This window comes from Polypterus senegalus, chromosome 11 (genome assembly GCF_016835505.1).
Source record: "Polypterus senegalus isolate Bchr_013 chromosome 11, ASM1683550v1, whole genome shotgun sequence".
Classification (NCBI taxonomy): Eukaryota; Metazoa; Chordata; class Cladistia; order Polypteriformes; family Polypteridae; genus Polypterus; species Polypterus senegalus.
Window position 1 is genome coordinate 43,696,318 of NC_053164.1, and position 19,830 is coordinate 43,716,147.

General features: G+C 41.3%; 1 protein-coding gene across 2 annotated transcripts in view; it reads left to right on the plus strand.

The window, feature by feature from the left end:
* zmat4a (zinc finger, matrin-type 4a) overlaps nucleotides 1-19,830 on the plus strand; it is a 459,635-nt gene that overhangs the window by 144,473 nt on the left and 295,332 nt on the right. Inside the window, exon 2 of one of the 2 annotated variants that reach the window (XM_039768477.1) lies at nucleotides 7,809-7,910. The exons of the other annotated variant lie outside the window; for it this stretch is intronic. Within the exon in view, the coding sequence (XP_039624411.1) occupies nucleotides 7,809-7,910 (102 nt within the window). The remainder of the gene's footprint in view (nucleotides 1-7,808; nucleotides 7,911-19,830) is intronic. 2 annotated transcript variants of the gene reach the window in all.

Here is a 19,830-nt window from a genome sequence, read left to right on the forward strand (position 1 = left end):
CTGGATTCAGAGGCTTCATATGTACACCAGAATTCCACCACCAGCTCTTTTGTCTTGCTGATGTTGAGTTACAGGTGGTTCTCCCTGCACCACAGGACGAAGTCCTCCACAACCTTTGTGTACTCTGACCCATCTCTTTTAATTAATGTGGCCTATAATGGAGGAGTCATCTGAAAATTTCTGTAATTGGAAAGCACTAGTATTGTACTGGAAGTCTGTCATGTAGAGGGAGAACAGGACAGGACCCTTTCTGATGCACAGTCCTAGAGCCTCACAAACTGCTGTCTGTTGGTTAGGTAGTCAATGATCCAGGAGATTCTGGGGGCATGAAGATGCAAAACCTTGAGCTTTTTCCACAGTTGAGGCAGAAGAGTATCTGGCACTGGGAAAAGTAAAGATTTCAAAAAGCAAAGATATTACTTCCAATAAATACAATAGCTTCTTCTTCACACCAGAGTTATTATTATTATTGTTTTTTAGTAAGCATATGTGTCATGGGTGAAAGGGATGGTATCAAGTATTGAGTAGTGAGAAAAGCGCTATATAAATGCAAAGAATTATTATTATTATTATTATTATTATTATTATTACAGCAACATCAGCTTCAGTACTTTATTCTTTGCCTCATTCCAAGCCCAGAAGCAGCTGAAGAGAGTGATCTTCACTGCTTCTTAACTCAATGGCTGGCATATCCCCACGTTGGATGAACTCTGCTTTTCTATACTGAGAAACAAAGTCATTAAGATCTTATTCTACCCATCACATCCCATTCACTCTCTGTTCACTTCAATTCCATCTGGCAAACGGCTCAATTTGATCCAAACTAAGACTACCAGAGTCCATAAAAGTGCACAAAGCTAACATCTTGATCCTGAGAGTAATCTAAAATAATAATAATAATAATACATTTTCTTTATACTGCATCTTTCCCATGTTCAATGTGCTTAAATGAATAAATAAAATCATCTTATAAATGTGTCTTTGGAAAATTGATCATTTGGGGGTTGCTGGGCTTAGGTTTACCATTAAATGACTTCTACTCTATCCAGCTCAGAGGACTTGCAGTTTATCCTTGTACCTTTTTTTGTAGTTATTTAGCGGTGTCACATTAAATGAAAAGAGTAACAAGAGGCATTTCAGCACACTGCTGTGTCATGTTCTCCTGTAGTTGTGAAGTATTTCTCAGTGGTTCTGCTTGAGCTCATTTTCTATGTCACACCTAATGAGACTGTTCTGTGCAGTGTGAAAAAAACACACATTATTCTACTAGATCAAGCAATATGTGCTCTGTGGCAGGAATATTTATAACATGATGGCTTAATATATTTAGGACCTTTTTAAATTGTAATATCTTACATTGTTTTTACAACAACAACAACATTTATTTATATATCACATTCATACAAAAAGTAGCTCAAAGTGCTTTACATAATGAAGAAAAGAAAAATAAAAGACAAAATAAGAAATTAAAATAAGACAACATTAGTTAACATAGAAAAGGAGTAAGGTCCAATGGCCAGGGTTGACAGAAAAAGAAACAAAAAAAAAAACTCCAGATGGCTGGAGAAAAAAATAAAATCTGCAGGGGTTCCAGGCCACAGGACCACCCAGTCCCCTCTGGGCATTCTACCTAACATAAATGAACTAGTCCTCTTTGTATTTAGGGTTCTCACGGAGTCACTTGATGTTGATGGTCATACAGACTTCTGGCTTTTAATCCATCCATCATCGTTGGAACATCACGGTGCTTTGAGTAGATGAAAAGGACAATGGAAAAGGAAACAGAAGAGAGAGTAGGGGTTAGTACAGATTTTAGAGCCACCATGAATAGTTATTATAATGAGTTGGATATACAGAGTATCAGGATTGTAATTGCAGTGAAGTTATGAGAAGGCCATGTTAAAGTAATGTGTTTTCAGCAGTTTTTTAAAGTGCTACACTGTATTAGCCTGGCGAATTCCTATTGGCAGGCTATTCCAGATTTTAGGTGCATAGCAGCAGAAGGCCGCCTCACCACTTCTTTTAAGTTTTGTTCTTGGAATTCTAAGGAGACACTCATTTGAGGATCTAAGGTTACGATTTGGAATATAACGTGTCAGACATTCCGATATATAAGATGGGGCGAGATTATTTAAGGCTTTATAAACCATAAGCAGAATTTTAAAGTCAATCCTGAATGACACAGGTAACCAGTGTAGTGACATCAAAACTTGAGAAATGTGTTCGGATTTTCTTTTCCTAGTTAGGATTCTAGCAGCTGCATTCTGCACTCGTTGCAAGTGATTTATGTCTTTTTTGAGTAGTCCTGAAAGGAGTGCGTTACAGTAATCTAGTCGACTGAAAACAAACGCCTGAACTAATTTCTCAGCATCTTTCAGTGATATAAGAGGTCTAACTTTTGCTATTTTCTTAAGTGAAAAAATGCTGTCCTAGTGATCTGATTAATATGCGATTTAAAATTTAGATTACAGTCAACAGTTACCCCTAAGCTTTTTACCTCCGTCTTGACTTTTAATCCTAATGTATCCAGTTTATTTTTAATAGCCTCGTTGTATCCATTATTGCCAATCACTAAGATTTCAGTTTTCTCTTTATTTAACTTGAGAAAGTTACTATTCATCCATTCTGAGATACAAGTCAGACATTGTGTTAGTGAATCAAGAGAATCGGGGTCATCAGGTGCTATTGATAAGTACAGCTGTGTGTCATCAGCATAGCTTAATAACTTGATCCCAGCTATGCTGGTCATACCGTTTAGAATGTTAATATTATTATTCGCCTAAAAAATCCACTCTTTATAAACCTGCCATCTTTAACAAGTAAGAAAAAATGGAAGTCTGAGTTATGACTTGTTTATTGCTTCCACCCACAAAGTCTTGTCTCAAATGTTATAGCAAGCTGAAATTCTCTCTTTTTTGAAGTACTATTGTGTTTACCTGACAACCTTTGGTACAGAAAATTAGGCACATCCGGGCCTTCTCGGTTGAGTTGTTCTCTTAATAGTTACAGGAAAATCTCAGGTGATATTTCTTGTTCATGTAATAAGCAGCTGTGCTGCAAGTGAAGATATGTGCAAGATTTGTTGCACATATTGCCTATGAATTGGCTGTAATTTAATAAATACAGTATATAGTAAGTGAACTGTTCCAGTAGAGCTCTCCAGGTCTTGAGCTGTATTCTTGCATTGCTTCTGGCTTACTTGTAAATATAGTAAATGCCTGGCTTTGACTATGCAGAATGTATTACTCATTCATATGATGTTCAGTGCCTTTAACCTCACTGATTTAATTTATCAAACAATAGGACATCACTTGAAAAGCTGTTTTACATTTTGTGTTCCTGAAACATTAACATTTTAAATCATTTGCTTTAAAACACTACTTAAAAAAATCAAAGAAAATAAAACATTAAAAACCATTAATATAATGACTAATTCTCTGTTTATGCCAAAGACTTTGAACATTTGTATTTGCAACTGATCGTCCACCAATGTCCAGTCAAAGATTGCATTAAGCTGACACTATGATTGAGGGAATCCTTTTCTCAGACAGCCAGAAAATAACTGATTCTGACAACTGCAGTTTTTACATATTTGGATATTGGTGTTGCACAAGTACTGCATGTACTACCTCAAATTATAAGGTGACATTATAATCAAGCTGTTTTCTTCCACACAATTTAAAAGCATCAATCATCTGAGATAAACTCAACATATTAACTATAAAGACAGTTGTATAGATAAAAACATCCAAGCTCATTTGGTTAGCTAATTGTCCCAAAATTTCCAATAGATGTCTTAAAAAAAGAGTTAATTCTTAAAGTACACGACTTGATATTTTTTTTAGATTTCCATCACTAATTGTGTTAGGAAATGTTTTCTTGTTTCTATCTTGAGTGTTCTTCCTATTAATTTCCACTTGTGTCCTCAAGTTTGTGTCTTACTATTTAAAATTCACAAGTCTACTGAATCAGTGCCTTTCTGAATAAGACCCATACATTTCCTTATGTATGCAGTTTACATAGTTGAGGAGGACCTGCTTTTAATTAGTGATGAGCAAAACAGGAAAGTTTTAATTTACATACGGTTTCACAATACCAGGCCCATGAGAGTAATGGGCCTTTTCACTTACGATTGAGTATCTGCTAGTATCAAGGCCCCCACCTCCACTTGATGAAATGATGGAGTATCTGGGATCGATGAAATGATCAAGTAGCCACGACTTGAAAATTATCAAGTATCTATGGTCAGCCGAAACGTAAAGTAAGAAATCCCAGTGTCTGTAGGCTGCATCATTAAAAGTATGATCAACTCTCTGTTAAGGGCCTAAGTCACTCAAGTGCTTGTTATTACCGGCCATGAATGATAATGACACTGAAATATGTTTCACAGGCTGTTTTTCAATTGCAAAAAGCAAAACTCGCTAAAAAGAGTGTAGTAAAAAGTTTTTTTGGAGTGAAAGCAATGAATATGGCTACCTCAAGCCTTGTTCACACATTTATGTTCAGCTCTGTTCTTTTTTGCAGCTGTGTAGCTCATGTAATTCATATGACATCAATAAAGTCAAGTCTGTCGATCACATCACCACAGATGTGATATCCACATATTTTCCATACACGCATGCTATTGTGCACATTATTTTGTTTTTTACTACAAGAAAACTCAGTACACGGGAAGTCACCACTGCCTCACTGTCAGAAACATCTCTGTCCAGATCCAGCAGCCACCTTATCCTAGTCATCTTTTTTGCAAGGCAAATCACTAATTTGTACGGATCATTTAGCTGCATACTGTATTTAGTTTTGCACTGATCATTTCAGTGTTAATTCAATTCTGCACAAATCATTTCCCTGCAAACCTGATTTTGTGCGAATCATTTTACTGCAAAGTTGTATTGCACAACTTATTGTTTCATTCATCAGTACTCAATCTAGAGATGGGCTTGATCTTCACTACATTGTTTCCAGTGTCGGTGTGCCTTTTTGCATGGCCAATATACTACTTAGAGCATGGAGTGGGCACAGTGTCTTCAGGTTTTAATTCAAATCCAATAGCTTAATTAGAAACCAATCCTGGTCAATCTCAGACCTTATTTAATTTTACATCCTGTTAATCTGCCATGTTAGGCTGCTATGTTGCAACTTTTTTCCTTTTCAAGAATATCATCCAAATGATTTGAAGCCTAAAACAAATCATTTTCAGTCTGTCACGTTTTTCTCTTAAGTGTTTTATTAAGCCAAATAGTGCATGATGAACACATAGGTGTGAATGGAAACAACTCAGATGGAGATCTGTTGGCTCCTTTTGTCATTTACATCTTTTTGCTAATAAGGAGGCATTAAAAACAGTGAATGCAGCTGTTTAAGACTGGAAATAAGAAATTAAGGGTAGGGAACCTTAACAAGCGAAACCACTAAAATGAAGCATCAAAATGTCACTTGAGCAATAAATGCCTCATTGGTAATAATTGACTTCTCATTAAGAAACATGTTGGAATGAAAACCTGCAGCCGCTGAGGCCCCCCAGGACTGATGCTGCCCACCGTTGGTTTTAAAGCTTGCAACACATTAACCTTTTTATTCATTTTTAATTACTTAGGCAAATTGCCTTCTGCTTGTAAATCTGTCACTAATACTGCTAATTTTACCATCCATACTATTTGAAATTACAAAATGAATTTTACATCTGTTCACCATCTAATTTATCAAAAGTCTAGCTGAACCAGAACAGCAATTGGTAGAAGTTAGGAATCCACAGAACATGGAGCATCAGTCCATTTAAAGACACCTAGTAACAATGGGCTAATTTAACACAGGGAACATGCTAGCCTTACGTATTTAGGACTTTTGTCCAGAAGTGGACCTAAGATAAAGCTTTGGTCTTAGGGTGCACATCACTGTTGTGGGAAACAGCCTGGACACCGATAGTTCACCCAACACACATTTACAGTATTTATAATGTCCATATTTACACAAGTGACACACACAACCCCAGTACTTCCCCAAAGTCCAGGCCTTCAACACAATGCCTTTCGCAGGTCCACCTCAACTCTTCTCTTCTCTTCTCCTCTTCTCTCCTCTCGAGCTACGTCTCTCTTCCTCCCAATTCCAGCCATCAAATGGAGGGAGGCTGCCCCTTTTATACACACCCGGATGAGCTCCAGGTGCTTCCCGATAACCTTCCACCGGCCCTCCCAGGTGTGGCGGAAGTGCCAGCTGTGCACCCGGAAGCACTCCGGGTGTCCCTGGTCTTCTTCCCCCGAGCACACCGGGTGTGGCAGAAGTGCTGAGGGCCAGGGCTCCTCAGGCATCTGGGCGTCCCCTGGCAGTGACCACAGGACCCTATAGGGTTGAGCTTCTAAGCTCTGTTCCCGTGGTCCCCAAAGCTAACAGGGCAGTCACCCCCTCGTGGTCTGGAGGAGGTATAATTCCTCCTTCGGTCCTTCTGGGCATCACGGCTGGGGACCACCCCCAGCCACTCGCCACACTGTGTTACCCCATCAAACTATACAGCAGCTATCTCCCCTACCATTTAAAGTGTCATTCTGCTACACTGACAGTTGAATTTAGTTAAGCCCAGAAACTCTAGGAAAAAAAAAAAATGCAGATCTAGCCTGGTTCTCCACTAAAAATAGGAAGCTGGCAAAACAACTATAAATATCTGAAAAAATACATCAAATGCCCACAAGAGAAAGAATGACAGTAAACCCTTGATTTGCATGAATGTGCAAACAAATAATTTCTTATAAATTAAGGATTTATTGCAAAAATTGCAAAAAAAAAATGCAAAGGAAAAGGTCAAAAGAGCCCAGAGAGGCACAATTGAGTTGCCTATAAAGCAATTCTAAGCAAAGTCCCAAGATGGTAACCAAAAATTAGAATGCTTTAAACAACAGAAAAAAAATACAGAAGCAAAAAAGATCTTCCAATTGTGTCTGGAGTCACGACCACAAACAGTGAAAGAAGCCAGTCCTCCACCAACATTTCCAGCCATAGTGTGCCCCAAGATTGGAGCTCTGTCAGTGCAATGACCTATATTTTATTTATCTATTAATAGTTTGTGGCTGTTTGTGGTATTTTTTGTAGTTATGATTCCATTTGTGTTATCTGTTGTTAGGGACACTGTGGCACAGTGGTTAGCACTGCTGCCTCACAGCTCAGGTCACATTTTTGGCCACAATAATTGATCCAGCTTAGTTGGCAGAAGCTTCCCTATGAAGACCATGGCACCATTATAAACCAATCAAAACTAGTTCAATTCCTTCTTCCCCATTGACTTCAAAGCATTATGCGAAGTTCAGTGAAGTTCCTGGACATTTTTGTGAGATCACTCATCACTAAAGACAAAAGAGGTAATCATTCAGAATTAACAAAACGACGATAAACCATAAATTACACATACTTTCAACCAGCTACTTGCCAATTGTCATTGGAGCTTTACGTGTTTCGTTCACACAACTTTATTCAGTGACTTTCCAAATGTATATGTAACTTTAAACTTGTCAAAAACACAATATAGCATTCATTACGGGTGTCATGTGTAAGCTAAACCAAAGTATGCATGTTTAAATCCTTTTTACACCTGTATGTTTTGTATATTTTGTGGTTCTAGTGGTGTTTTTTTGCAGCACTGTTTTGTATACAGTACATTAACATTGAAATTATGTTTGAGTGTATCTTTGAACAATAATTTCATGAGTAAAAATTGAATATACCTGAAGTCAATTTAGGAGATCACTTGTTTTATAAGGAAATAAGCTTTGTACAGTGACAGCACTGACAGTGTTTCTGCTCTCCTTTCGTCCACACAGATGAAGTCTACAGAGGTTAACCAGGAGCTCTTCACTGACAGCTACTGTAAAGTATGCAGTGCGCAGCTAATCTCGGAATCACAGAGGGTCGCTCATTATGAGGTGAGGCAGCATGCCTTTCTTTGAATATGCACAAAAGTTGAGGGCTTTGTGGAATGGCAAGATTATATCTTGTAAGGTTCCATTTGGCCCTTCTCTAGTTGTACATAGAATTAGATTTGGGGAATAATGTTGTAGGAACACACACTCAGAGAAAGACAAAGGTTTAGGACAGCAAAGTTTCTTAGTTTTTTGAAGATTTACTGTGAACAAGAATGGTGTAATTTGTAGTGCATCCAGTAAAGCATGTTGGTCCTTTAGGTCCTTCTTCTTAGCTCATACCCTCTAATTTTCTGTCAGAGTCTCTCCCTTTCATATTGGTGGACATCCACTGAAAGTACCTTTTGATGTGCAGTGCTTCCAGTGAGGCACACTTGTATTTATGGTCTAATTCTTAATAACTTATACTCCTCTTCTCTCAAATCACTCTTGCGAATATTGATCAATTTACATTGCAAGATTCTGATAGAAAGTTTGGATGCATTCTTTTGAAGAATGCAGAGTCTGGCCGGTCTTGTGGGGGCATTCTTTTACTGATTCAAGACCAAAGGCAGCATGGAGACCTCCAGGCAATTACCCCACTTCTAGTACAGTAGACCTGACAGTATCTAATGCAAAGCTGGGCATTAACAAGGCCAGAATTCTTTCTGACATTTATTATTAATAAATTAGAACCTTTTTAAACACTTTAGGGTATCATTGTCCATGTTGATCAACAGTAATCACGACTCTGTGTTGCGTTATGACATGGTGAATAATAGACAATCAAAAAATAAACCAAGGACAGAATTGAATTTTATTCTCTTTACAACCCAAGAAGATAATGCAATATGTTTCAGAACTTAACAGTGAAGTATAGTAATATATTTTAGCATAGGATCCATTTGTATCTCTCCATTTTGTATATTGTGTCCAGCTTAGGTCACTAAGTTGTACAGGTCACTGGAAAAAGGGAATAGATTCCTGAGGGAAAAATATTGTTATTGCTGAACTAGCAGGTAGAAACACAAATCCACTTTCCAGATTGGATTTGTCAACAGCAGAAAAGCACACAGGAAGCAGCTGTCAAACGTGGTGGTTGAGCTCCCATCTCCAGGTCAAAAGAACACAAAGTCCTCCTCATCAAGTGGGTTCAACAGCTCGGAGGCAGCAACTGGAGCAGAGGCAGTCTGAGGAAGAAAGGACAGAAGAGTGAGCCAATAGGTTGGCCAGGGCTCAATCTTTTAAATGTTCCAAAGCACGTAGTTTGGAAAGCCTATAAGCCTGCAGCCGATCCCACAAAGGGGACGGGAAAGAGTATGTTTGTTTCCCATTGAAATACTGTTTAAGACAGAGTTTCTGAAAGGCCAGCTATGTTTCCTTGCCAAAGTTTTACCATGAAGAGTGGCGACAGTTGAATTGTTTAAGTATTTATTCATGTTAATATTTGCTTATTATCGTCTGTAGTTTTGTTTCCTGTGTTATGCTCCATGTGTTTTGTGGGTGTTCCTCTTAAAGGCAGAGCCAATTGCAAATCACCACCAGGAACTGCCCTCTACCCAGTAAATCCAAAGGGTCTCCCACAGTTCCCGGCAATTCATTTTGAAAGTTTTAGGGATTTAGTGATTATTTGTCTGTGCTTTTTGAGATTGTTTCTTCCTGATTCTCTTCCTGATACCCTTTTTACTCCATTTTCTGACTATTCTTTGGTTTCTGCACTGGGATTTGGTTGCTTTTGCAATTGCCTTTCACATGCATTGTATGCCTTTTGTTCTCCTTGGAGCTTCACATTGTAACAGAGCTTTTTGTGAAAAAGGCCTTTTATTTTTTAAAGATCCTGTGTTTGACCTAATTGCTACCCAGTCATTCGATGGCAATATCCCAATCTAGTGGTCATTTTTGGAGGTGTTTTTGGGGCTACATACTTTGGAACTTTTGGTTCAGTTTATTCAAGGTAGAGAAGATAAAAACAGTAATAAGTAGCCATTTAGAAATTATTAAAGCCGCTAGAAAGTTTGCAGCATTTGAATATCACACAGTCATTTAAAGGTTGCTCATTTAGAATATTCTTGGAAAGGGTTGCCATTTTATTCAATATAATTTTTGACTTGCTATCTGATGAACTAAATGTGATTATTTCTAATTTCAAATAGTGCAACTAATTTCATTTACATTGTAATATTCAGGACACAGTGAGATTCAGAAATAAGACTGGTAGCTAGCAGAGTAGTGAAGAATATGATTGTGTATTCAGTAAAGGTTAGTTCATCCAGTATGTCTCTAAGAAGGAGTATCAAAGGGATATGAGGATCAGTGTTGGATACATAAGCAAAAGTGTCAGTACTGTAGGGAAATAGGTAAGAAGATAGCCAGAGCATTTAGCCATTGGAAGCAGACATAAGTAAATATCCTCCATGGTTCAGTGTAATTCAGTGGATGTTGTTGATGTTCTCTGAGGTTTTCTGGGTATATTACCCTTGAATCGGCTAGTAACAAATTATTCACTGCATCATTGTAAGGTGTGGGGTATGTTTTTCTGCTTTGCATTAACAGCAGTCTGTGATACAAATACTACACACTGAACTTCTATGTTAAATCTGTCAGCTTTTCTGAATCAAGTAACACATATTAATACCACTCAGCATTCAATACTGACGAAAGACAGACAGTATTTTAATGGAGATGGACCAGGAAATTAAACAAAGTCAAAAATACCCACAGAGTTTGTAGTCAAAAGTCAAGTCTTTCACCAAAACTCAATACATAATGTAAAAATCAAAAAATTAAAGCAAGATTGTTGTTGCCCAAGAGAAGCTAAGAATAGAATAATATGCAGTCTTTTAATGATTCATTCACAAACTTGGATAGTTATAAAAGTAAATGAGCCAACTGTTATATGATTATATTAATAATGTAACTTAATAGCGTGGCTCAAATGACTGTGTTTATGGGCACTAATCAGGAAAAAGTGCTGTTGCCCATGAAAAACAATATGGCATCATAGGATAATGGAAAAAATAATCAAACATGTTAAATTGTTTTTTTTTTATAAATAAATTATTAAAAAATATGAAAACACCATAATTCAAAATCCCACATGGGAAAAAAAACCACTTAGAAATACAAGTTAAAGGGGTTTGAATTTTGTTTTGTTAAGTTTGACTTTATTGTATGGTATGTTGTTTTTTTCAAATAATATCAATTAAACAAATTTGAAAAAGAAATACAAATTAAAGCTGAGAAAATTTTAAATAAACAGAGTCATGATGACATCAATAAAGATACTTTAAATAAAAAACAAAATGTCCCGGTTGGCTCCATCTTCCTAGGCAGCTTGAACCCAGAACCGTCAATAGTTATACCTTATGATGAGCCAGGTAAATGAGGACCCACACAGTCAGCAAGAGATAAGTGCTTCAGTGCTTTTATTTACAAACAACAGTGTCCACAAAGTACTGTGCATAAATTAATAAATGAATATATAATCAGTATAATCGGGGAGGATAAAAGCAACAGATCTAAAATCCAAATGAAACAGTTACACAATTCCAGGTAAAACCATCCTGGCATTAAGTTATTCTTCAGCTAGCCCAGCACATCATTCACTACACGTCTCCCAAGCTCACCCCAGTGGGTCTTCCACCTGGCAGAGATGCCGACAACTATGACCACCTCTCCTGATTCCCGTCCCACCTACCTTCCGGGACACGAACAAACAGATCACATTTCATATGCCAGCGTCAGGCTACCTAGATCAACAGGGGCACACCTTGGAGAACTGCTTACTTTGCTCCACACGTGGGACACTTTCGCTCTGTCACCTCTCCATCATGGCTGATGCTGCTGCTGCCCTTTGTTTTCCACCCAACTGTTCATGTGCAACTTGTCCTCTTGGCTGACTTTTTTTGTTTCTTCTAATTGTCCCCCCATCTTGATTTCATCATGCAGGCTCCCTTTATAACACCGATCAGGTGCAGGTGCAGTTGTCCACTTGCTCCAAGATGTGAATGAAGCACTTGATCGATCTGCACACATTTGCACGTGAATGTGCGATCAACCAAGCACCCCAATCAACTCGGAGTGGTACGTGCACGTTCACATGTGCCCCTGCTCCAGTCTAGTGCCGGCATGCTCCAGGACTCCCAATTATTCCACAAACCTCACTCATCACACAAAACTTACAAATTTTCAAGTATTTTATTGATGAAAACACAAATTATAAATCATAAATATAAATTTACAGTTGATGCAGTAATACAAACATTGTGTTACAAACAAAAATTTCCTTCCAACTGAACATTCGGCTCCCTTTTCTTTCTCTATATGACTTAACAGTTCAGTCTTAAGTGTTGGTTGATATGCATTAAAACACAGTGAAAGGTCTGGTAGAGATGTAATGTGTTTGTTTCATAATGGCATTAATAAATCATTGTCAAATTCTAACAAAATCTTAAAGCATAGTCACATTAGATTTGAAGTGGGACAGAGAAATTTTTCCAAATAAGCAATATTAGTCTCAGTGCTAGAAATGTAGTGTAGGATACTCCAATGAATGTTTCAGTGCACAATGTTATCTCATCTGGTGTAACTGTGAATATTTCCATTACAGAACTGGTTGTGATTTTAATTCCAGAGCTATCTGAGAGTTATGAAAAACTTAACATAAAGCATGTCTGGTATTCTTGCATTTCAATCTCTGATAAACATTTCTCTGACTTGCTTTACACTTGTGTGAGTGCCGACAGTGTCCTTTTGTAGGACAAACTGGCATTATCAAATTTGCATTACTTTGACACACAAGACCTTTTCTTAAGAAACAGCTGCCAGGCACTCTTAACTTCAACTCAAGTGTTAATTTTCTCCCCCAGGGCCTCTTTGGGGTGCAGTTTTCGGGCCTCATGTAGTAAGACTGATCGATCACAGAAAGAGTGACATTCAGAGATGTCTCCATTTAAATGATGCACCACTTAAATACTTGGTCGGTAAATAATTAACTGTAACTGAACAATTGGCAACATGGTGGACAAAACTTTGCACTAATGGTCAGCTAAAAGCTTGGGCAAATATGCACCCAAGAAACCAATGGCACAATGTCTACTCGTTCATGTATTACTCATGTCAAACACTTGATCTGTGCTCTCTATATGCTCTCCCTGTTCTCAGCCTGACTGAAAGGTATGGATAAAGGGAGTGATTCTAATTTCTTAACCTGGTGCTGGACTAGAAGAGTGAAAAACCATTTGTATTGGAGCTAAACTTGCGGCACCCTGGCTTAACACTAGAATCCCTGAAGCCTACGAAAAAACTTGTAATCCCTGGTCACCTTAAATTCCTTTGCAACTCTCCTCATCAGCGTCTTTTGTTTTGCAAATGTGTCGATCAGCACAAGCAGCCTGCTATCCCATCCAACCTTTTTTCACAAGAGCAGTGATAACCATAGTTTAGAACTATTGAACTATTTGCTGTACCAGCAATCAAAGATACAATGTCCAGTGACCACTATCAGACTATTATGCGGCATTTGCACTTTGACAACAAAGACACCTAAGCAGAACATGTGAAAAACAACAGATCTGCTGCGATTTTGGACATCTGGCAACATTTTGTTGAGAGCTATGTTTTGAGTTACAAGAAGACTTTTCAAGTCTGTGGTTATAAAGCACATGGAGTCATTTCTGGACAAATGCTGAACTGTAACCAGGGACAGCTTCTTCACAACGCTTCCGCTAGCTAATAGACTGCTGCAACGCAACACAACTCTGCTTGGCACCAGAGGTAAAATTGGACTTCCACCTGCAGCTATAGTCACTTTAGTATGCAAGCAATTCGCCACAGTAGTGTTTAGATCTGGCAGTGTCATGCTGACGGTGTGATGGGAGAGGCAATTTCGTTGTACCACATGAATGTCACTGAGAGAATAAAAATGAATAAAAAAAATACACTGACTTTTACAAGTAGCAAAAATTTACAATGGGTGTTACAGACTCAAATCAAATGTATATTTTTATTATATAATAGTAAGAGTAATAGTAGCTCGCTACTCAAAACATGGAGTGCCCGGACTCTAACTGGCAAGCTTTTGGTTATAAGGCAGCAGTTTTTACCTCTGCACCATCCAAGAGTACGTATTAGCTCTCTGTCGATTGACATTTGAGGTTGGGTTTTTAACTCATTGACAGCAACATGTAAATTGAATGATTTTTTCTTTGGGTACATTCTTGAATAAAAGCGCATATGTTAATTTGATATTTGGAGTAAAGTCTTCACACATTATACACTTCACGTCATTATTACTATAACATGGGAAACGTTTCTGTTCTAGTTATGTGTTCAGGTGATTAACATATTTGCACAACAAAAGACACTAATGAAGAAGTGCGAAGCAATTTAAGGTGGCCTGGGATTACAAGTTTTTTTACAGGCTTCTGGAATTCTAGTGTTAAACTTGTGTCACCCTGGTTTAACTCCAATATAAATGGGCTTTCACTCTTCTAGCCCATCACCAGGTTGAGAAAAAAGAATCACACCCTTTTTCCAGAAGTTTCAGCCAGGCTGAGAACTTTGTTCATAAATTGTGCAGATCTCATCATTGTTCTGGCGTCCTATCTAAAAGGTGAAACAGAGCTCCCTCACACACCTACACACTTTATACATTAAACTTGCAAGTGGTCAAAGACTGTGGATGTTGTGAATGTACTGGCATGATCTTCACATAATTCCCTTAGTAGGAAGGTAGCTTTGAAGTAATATCTATAATAGGCATAGACCAAAGGGATGGATGTTCTGAGAAAAGTCTCTGACTTTCACATAGTGAAAGAAATGTGTTTGTAACAGGCACTGGGAGAGTTCTTCAAATGATGCAAATATATTATCTGTCAAGGTTTCTGTCATACACCTGCCACACATTGAGTACAAGATATTTTAATGAAGGGAGTAATGCACGGCTGGTTGTTAAAAGTGAATGTCAGTAATAATTCTAGCTTAAGATATCATCTACACTGATACCATATTGTCACTGAGGTCTAAACTGTCAGATTTGTACTGTATTGTAACAACTGTCTGAGGATATGAGTATAGAAATTAACGTTTGACCTTGAGTAGTTTTCAAAATAACAGAGGAAAAGATCAATGAAAAGGTTGCCTCTTTTTTTGGTCTTGTTACTATTTTCAGGGATAAAAATAATTAATTTTTAGCCGCCTTTTTTGGTTTTGAATTATTTATAGGCCCCACACAAATTCTGCTCTCATCCTTTAGTTTTAAAAATATTGCTGTCATCAACAGGCTCAGTGCATTACTTAGAAATACAGTTAGTGCTGATTGGATATGGCATCTTTTTATTGTTTTGCTATACCATTTTAAACACAGTCTCACATCCTTACCATCAAGATTTTTTAGGCTTTGCCATAAAACATCCATATTTTTTCACCAGACTTTCTCCTCTACAAGGCATTGTACAAGGCTTACAAAATTACAACAACAAAAAAAACACTCAAATAGCATCCTCACTTATTACGTGCTTATGACTCTAAATGATCAAATGTATGGCGTGACTGTGACTGGCTAGAACTGATTCCTGACATAGTGTTATCAGGATACGCTGCAGCCCATGGATTCTCAACTAGATTATGTGAGTGTTATAACAGATTGATGGATGGAGTATTATAAAATATAAGAAAAACAAGTTAATACAAGAAATGTACTGCTATAAATATGCCTGTCCCATTAATTCTGTTGCCTTGACAAAGGAAGCTGTAGATTAGGAAAATGATACCAAGTGGCACTGATGCTGTAGATTAAGAAGATAAATGTTTTTCCATCACAGGAACTTTGTTTTCAAGAACCAATGAGTTCCTATACAATGTAGGCCCTGGGTCATGTGTGGTCCCAGGCCACTTTTGTGCGTTGTATTCCCACCGTACAACATGTAACCTATATGTGACGTGCAAGAAAGAGTGATGCAGTGCAAAGTGCTGCATGTTCAGAACTTCACAGAAACACCTGCAAAGAGATAGTTTATTACTTTAAAGCAATCACATCTTCACAGGAGAGACTATTGTACCTCCTCCAGACCGCGAGGGGGTGAGCGCCCTGGTTGTACTGGGGGCCATGGGTAGAGGGCTTGGAAGCCCAGCCCTGTAGGGACCCATGGCCACTGCCAGGCGGCGCCCCGATGCCTGTAGAAACCTGGAGCCCAGCACTTCCGCCACACCAGGAAGTACTGGGGGGAAGAAGACAGGGGACACCCGGAGGGCTTCCGGGTGCGCAGCCGGCTGTTCCGCCACACTGGGGCGTGTCTGCGGAGGAATGCCGGGAAGCAGCTGGAGCCCATCCAGGTTCCTATATAAGGGGCCGCCTCCCTTCATTCAGCAGCGGAAGTCAGGTGGAACAGGACGGAGTTGGAGAGAGGACTGGAGGCGGCCAGGAGAAAGGCACAAAGGACTGTGAGGGGGGATCGGTGCTGGAGGCACTGGGAAGTGCACTGATTGAACTTGTAAATATTGTAAATAAAGGGTGTGTTGGGTGAATTAACGATGTCTGTCTGTCTGTGTCCGGGCCATGTACCACAGTGGCGTAGTCGTTTGGATGCTCCATCTGGTGCAAGACGGGGACCTGCATCAGAAAAACATTTTTCTGTGGACGGCCTGGCACAGCAGCGGACCCCACACACTCGCCGTGGGAGCGGCGCGTGCACAACCCCACGGGAGCGGTTCACCCCACAGACCGCCGCCGGTCCGCAGTATGGCCATGTTCCCCGGGTGCGGAGGAAGGAAACCGGGCGTTGCCAGAGTGCAGCGGGCTCCGAGAGTTGCGCTGTTGCGAAGGCCGGCCAGGCCGGCAGTGCAACGCAGAAGGCCACACCGAGGCAGTGGCCTCGGAATGAGGTGATCCGGGAGGTAAGTGCCCTGCCCTGAGGTAATCGGCCCTGCGGGGTCGGCTTTACATTGTTTTCCTCAGGCAGGACGATCCGGATCCGCGTCCGTGGCAGGAGCACGCCGGTCCACAGGCTGTCAGCAGCGCAAGGGTGGCAGCAAAGGAGGCTGCGAAATCGGAGCCGCTGCAGCTCAAAAACGTGCAGCAGCTGCAAGGCTGCCAGGAGGCATGCCACTGCACCCGGAGAAGGGGAGACAAGATTGCTGCGGACCAGAAGTCCCACCCGCTGACAGGCACAGGATTGGCCAGTGTGTCTTGTGTGCCTGCCAATGACTGTACAGAGACGGGACCAAGGAATGCCAGTCTCGTGTCTGGAAGCGACCCGATTGGGCCAGAGGGAGTGGCCCACAGGAGGCAGACGACGAGTGCGGCTGATGGACAGGTAAGCCCACCGACGTCTGTCTCGCTGTTTTCGCCGGTGGCTCTGCGCGAGCCAGAGGAGTCCCTTCGGCCCACAGAGTCACCTTTATTTCAGGTGCTACGTGCTCTCGCTGACGGATTGGAGAAGCTGAAGGGGAAGGTGGTTGCGTCATCGGAGACGCCGTGTGATACGGAGAGACGGCGCGACGCTGGAGCCTTTGGCCGGGAGAGTACGGCGGGGAAGGTGAATCTTGCCCTCCCCATACAGCATGAGGGGGAATTCGATGAAAACGGCCGTGACTTTAATAAGAGTGACCGGCAACAAGTAGGCAATTCCTAAACAGCGGACGCGGCAGTGCAGACTGTTTGCGGAGCGAGGAGAGCGAGATCGCACAGGTTGGCAGGACAGGGGCTGATGAGTGCCCTGGGTCCTAGCACCCTGCGCTCCAAGCCCACGGCAGTCTCCTGCCGCTCTGCAGGGACGCAGACGGGGCTGGATTTGAGCTTTCACCATGCTCAGACCCAGACCATCAGAGCGTCCAAGAGGAGAAGGAGGAGCCAAGGGGTGAATGCCAGTTCCTCCGATAGGATGGGACGTGTCGCTGGGTGTGCGCGTCCAGTGAAGGACCGTCCTCTGCGGAGGCAGAGGGAAACCCCTGAGCAGGTGGAGGAGAGCGTAAGAGCGAGCCCGCCATGGATGATCGGACGGGCACGGAACCTGCGGCAGAGGAGCCGAACAGGCAAGTCGCGGGCTGTCGGTAGGGGGGGAGAGCCCTGCCGGTACGGAGACCGGCGGGACGCTCGGTGCGAGTGTCTAGGCAGTGCTTCTGGCCCTCGCTTTTGTCTTTTCGCAGGACCAAAGCCCCGACGAGCACGAGGACCGGCGCCGTTGGGAACCTGCCCTCCTGGAACGGGCTGCTTCATGGGAGGACTCTCCACCGGAGAGCGGATGGTGCCCTGGCTGGCAGGGACTGTGGAGGCGAGACTGGCGCAGACCAGAGGGACGCGTCGGCTGCGGAGGGGGTGCCGAAATGGGGTGTCCCAGGGTGCCGTGATGGACCCTGGGCACGTAGTAGGACCCACTCCGGGGACGTGCTGCCCTCTCGGGATGTGCCGCTCGGACCGACATGTCTTCGCTGGCTGTGGGGCACTGTGGCATCCGGCTGGGGGTGGAGCCCAGCCGGGACGCCCAGGAGGACTGGAGGAGGGCTTGTACCTCCTCCAGACCGCAAGGGGGCGACCGCCCTGGTTGTACTGGGGGCCACGGGTAGAGGGCTTGGAAGCCCAGCACTGTAGGGACCCGTGGCCACCGCCAGGTGGCGCCCTGGTGCCTGTAGAAACCTGGAACCCAGCACTTCCGCTACACCAGGAAGTGCTGGGGGAAAGAAGACAGGAGACACCCGGAGGGCTTCCGGGTGCGCAGCCGGCACTTCCGCCACACTGGGGCGTGTCTGCGGAGGAATGCCAGGAAGCAGCTGGAGCCCATCCGGGTTCCTATATAAGGGGCCGCCTCCCTTCATTCAGTACCAGAAGTCGGGTGGAAGAGGGCGGAGCTGGAGAGAGGACTGGAGGCGGCCAGGAGAAAGGCACAAAGGACTGTGAGGCCTGGACTTTGGGGAATCGGTACTGGAGGCACTGGGAAGTGCACTGATTGAACTTGTAAATATTGTAAATAAAGGGTGTGTTGGGTGAACTAACGATGTCCGTCTGTCTGTGTCCGGGCCATGTACCACACCATATTTAATATGCATCAAATATATAGACTTAATAATCAGCCTAAGCTGAGTCCCTTTCAAATGAGTGTGTGTGTGTGTGTGTGTGTGTGTAGGAGTTGTTAAAATCCACCCAAACATGCACATTCAACAAAAATAGTGGAAGGTCTAGAATCTGAAACATGGAGTCTAGAAGTGTGTGGCAGCAGTTCTAACAACCACTCCACTCATATTACATTCAGCCATCGGTTAATGGTCTGTTTATTCTTTTAGCTATGTTTACAAATACTGGATGTGACAATAAATCTAAACTTGAAACTGATAATACACTCTATTTGTATTTAATGACTGAGAACATGTACTTTTTTTATATTATCTTTATTTTTGCCTTATGCTGATGCTGCCAATGTCTATTTATTAATTTTCCAAACTTTTAAAGTAAAGTTGTTTTTGAAAATTCTTGTTTTCGTTATTTATTAAAATACAGTCAATGTCACTACTTGAACTGTGTTAATAATAGAAATAAAGAAGAAAAGTTTAAAATATATAGTTCAATTCTGAAACATATTTGCATCATATGCTATACATCTGTGGTACTATAGCAACATTCAATAAAGAAAATGCAACTTTATTTTAGCAAAATTCTTTCCCTGTATTACCAGTGCCTCACTCCTTCACTTGTGATGGAAGTACTATTGAATCTCTTCTAAAAGAAAACATGAACAATGACAATTGTTTGCATGCTTGCAAGCAATTCTGTCCTCCACAGATCTTTAAAACAATATGCAGATTAAATGCCAGTAATGCGGGGCCTGGGGGAAGAATCACCCCTCAAAGGAGCCCTTCTCTTTCACTGGACACATTCACAAATAGCAAACAACCCATTAAACCATACAAACTATGACAAGACTACAAAATAAATCTGCCCTTGAAACTTTAT